This window comes from Hyaena hyaena, unplaced genomic scaffold (assembly GCF_003009895.1).
Source record: "Hyaena hyaena isolate Hyena2069 unplaced genomic scaffold, ASM300989v1 scaffold_396, whole genome shotgun sequence".
Taxonomy (NCBI): domain Eukaryota; kingdom Metazoa; phylum Chordata; class Mammalia; order Carnivora; family Hyaenidae; genus Hyaena; species Hyaena hyaena.
This window is the reverse complement of record NW_024081027.1, coordinates 1-2734: the sequence shown is the minus strand read 5'-3', so window position 1 is coordinate 2734 and position 2734 is coordinate 1. Positions and strand designations below refer to the sequence as shown.

The window sequence follows — 2734 nt, the reverse complement described above, 5'->3', positions numbered from 1 at the left end:
TCTGCATGACATATTATAGTGAAAATGGCAAAATATAAGGACAAAGAGAGAATTTTGAAAGCAGCTAGGGAGAAAAGGGCCCTAACATACAAAGGGAAACCTATCAGAGTGGTGACAGACCTATCTACTGAAACTTCGCAGACCAGAAAGGAATGGCAGGAGATCTTCAATGTGATGAACAGAAAAAATATGTAGCAAAGAATCCTCTATCCAGCAAGCCTGTCATTCAAAATAGAGAGATAAAAGTCTTTCCAAATAAACAGAAATTGAAAGAATTTGTCACCACTAAGCCAGCCCTACAAGAAATCCTGAGGGGGATGCTCTGAAGGAAAGGTTGCAAGGAACAAAGATACCAGAGACACCACCACAAACATGAACCCCACAAAGGACACAAAGACTCTAAACCCACATATCTCAATAATAACACTGAATGTAAATGGGCTGAATTCTCCAATCAAAAGACATAGGGTAGCAGAATGGATAAAAAAACAAAATCCATCTATATGCTGTCTACAAGAAACTCATTTTAGACTGGAAGATACCTTCAGATTAAAAGTAAGGGGATGGAGAAATATCTATCATGCAATGGGAAGTCAAAAGAAAGCTGGAGTAGGAGGGAGGGGCAAGATGGAGGAGAAGTAGGGAGCTTCGTACCTGCACTCGCACCCATGCCTCACAAGGAAAAGATCTGAAGCCATAGGAAACCTTACTAAACCCAAGAGATTGGGAGAAAAAGGACGCAGATTCCACTGAGAAAGCCTTCTAACGTGAGTGCAAACTGGGGAAGATAAAATTGGATCTGGATCAGAGACTGGAGGGACGAGGCGACCCCCCTCTGCAGGGAGTTAGAGGGGGGAAAAAGAGAGTCTGAAACAGAAAAACCTCCGCTTGGGGGAAAAAACCTCCGCTCGGGGCGTAGAAAGACTTTGCACATAAAATACCTGCACACCAAGCCCCTCCACGTACCAACTTGCCCCGGAGGGGCTGCGCTCGAGGTTTGCTTCTTTGTGCTGGTTACTGGCTGGCTGGGAGAAGCTGCGCGCCTCCCACCATTGCCCTCCTGGAGGGCTTGGACCCCTGGAGGAGCCGTGCTCAGGCACCGGCCTCCGTGCTCCTAGCTGGCTGGAGCTCTAGAGGGAAGGCAAAGAGCTAAAAACTGGCAGATTTGACCGCGAGTTCATGTTTTGGGTGACGAGACACAGAGGGACTCGATTTCCTCACTCCAGTGGGCTCAGCGTGCCAGAAGACAAGGCCCCTGCCCCGCCCAGGCTCCCCAGCCCGACCTGGAGGAGAAGGGAGCAGCGGCTTCTGGCTCCACCCCCAGAGCTAGCCTGTATGTTTGGAATTGCCCTGAGGGGTTTGCCAGGGGTTCTCCTGAGGCAATTTCAGCGGGGTGCTTGGCCTGGGATTTGGAGGCTGGGACTGGCCTGGGTTGAAAAGCGCAACAAACTTTGGCTGAGCCCCTGGCCCTGGGAGTTTACACACCTATAAAAGCGAGGTGGAGCGCCACCACTCTCCTCCCTACAACCGCCAAAGCAGAACTCCCTCCTGACGCATTGGATCACACCACGTCTATCCCTGCTTGAGAGTTGCCCTCCTCCCTTTTCCTTTTTTTTTTCTTTTTTTCTTTTTTTCCATAGAACACTGACCTGATTACCTCTGGTCACTGGCGTGCTTAAACAATCAAATTTAGTCCATTCTGTAGATGTAAATTCTACACCTACCGACCTTTTCATCTCTTTCTCTCAGTAGTAATTAGACTATATAGTTTCTCTGGATAACACCAGCATCCTTCTCTCACCTAACCAACCATACTCCACCCTTTAATTCTTTGAAAAAAGCTTCTTATCCCTTCTGCCTGTTCATTCTATTTCCAATTTTGCCTCATCCCTGACCTGTCTTCTCTCTCTCTATGCTCTTCAACCAGCACTGCATATATCCGGCTATTTAATTGTAGCTGGGAAATCCGGTTATATGCTATAAACAATTCTTTGTCCATTGGTATTCTTCTATTTTCCTTTTCTTTTCTTCCTTATGACCTTTTATGTATTTTTTTATTTTCTATTATTTGCCTTCCCTCCTCCGTCTTTTCTCTTAACTTTTTCGCTGTCCCTCTCAGTTTGCATGTTAGTCAGATTTGTTTGTGCATTTGCGTGCCCCTGCTCCCTGTGTGTTTGTCAGTCTGTTTTCCTCTCCAGGGCTACCTCAAGAAACAGGCCAAAGTACACACTGTGGAGAGGCCCAAATATCAATACAAGTAGGAAAACAAAAACCAAGGTCTCAACAAGAGAGACCAAGAGATACCTTTCAAAAAACACTCTCTGAAAGGATAGGCCCTGGACAGTCGAAGAGTCTTCCTGGATACAGCAGCGCTCACAGGTGCAGAGAGCATAACAGGTCTTTAAAACTAAGAAGAGCCAGAAAACTAACTAAAATGACGAAACGAAAAAGCTCTCCCCAAAAGAAACTCCAAAAAGAACTGACAGCTAAAGAACTGCTCAAAACAGATATAAGCAGAATTTGAACAAGATTTTAGAATAATAATCATAAAATTAATAGCTGGGCTTGAAAAAACATAAGAGATATCAAAAAAACTATGGCTACAGACAAATGGAGAATATAAAGAGGCATGAAGAATTTAAAAAAGGGATAAATGAAATACATAATAAATTAGAGGCCTCCAATGCACAGATTCAAGAGGCAGAAAGGAGAATAAGTGATTTAGAAGACACCA

At 44.9% G+C, this 2734-nt stretch overlaps 1 protein-coding gene across 1 annotated transcript in view; it reads right to left on the bottom strand.

Moving 5' to 3' along the window:
* LOC120244828 (adhesion G protein-coupled receptor E1-like) overlaps nt 1–1130 on the bottom strand; it is a gene marked incomplete at its 5' end in the record, with an annotated part of 45531 nt that extends 44401 nt beyond the window's left edge. The window contains one exon of the mRNA XM_039251569.1: nt 971–1130. Within this exon, the coding sequence (XP_039107500.1) occupies nt 971–1130 (160 nt within the window). The remainder of the gene's footprint in view (nt 1–970) is intronic.
* Nucleotides 1131–2734: the final 1604 nt, after the last annotated feature.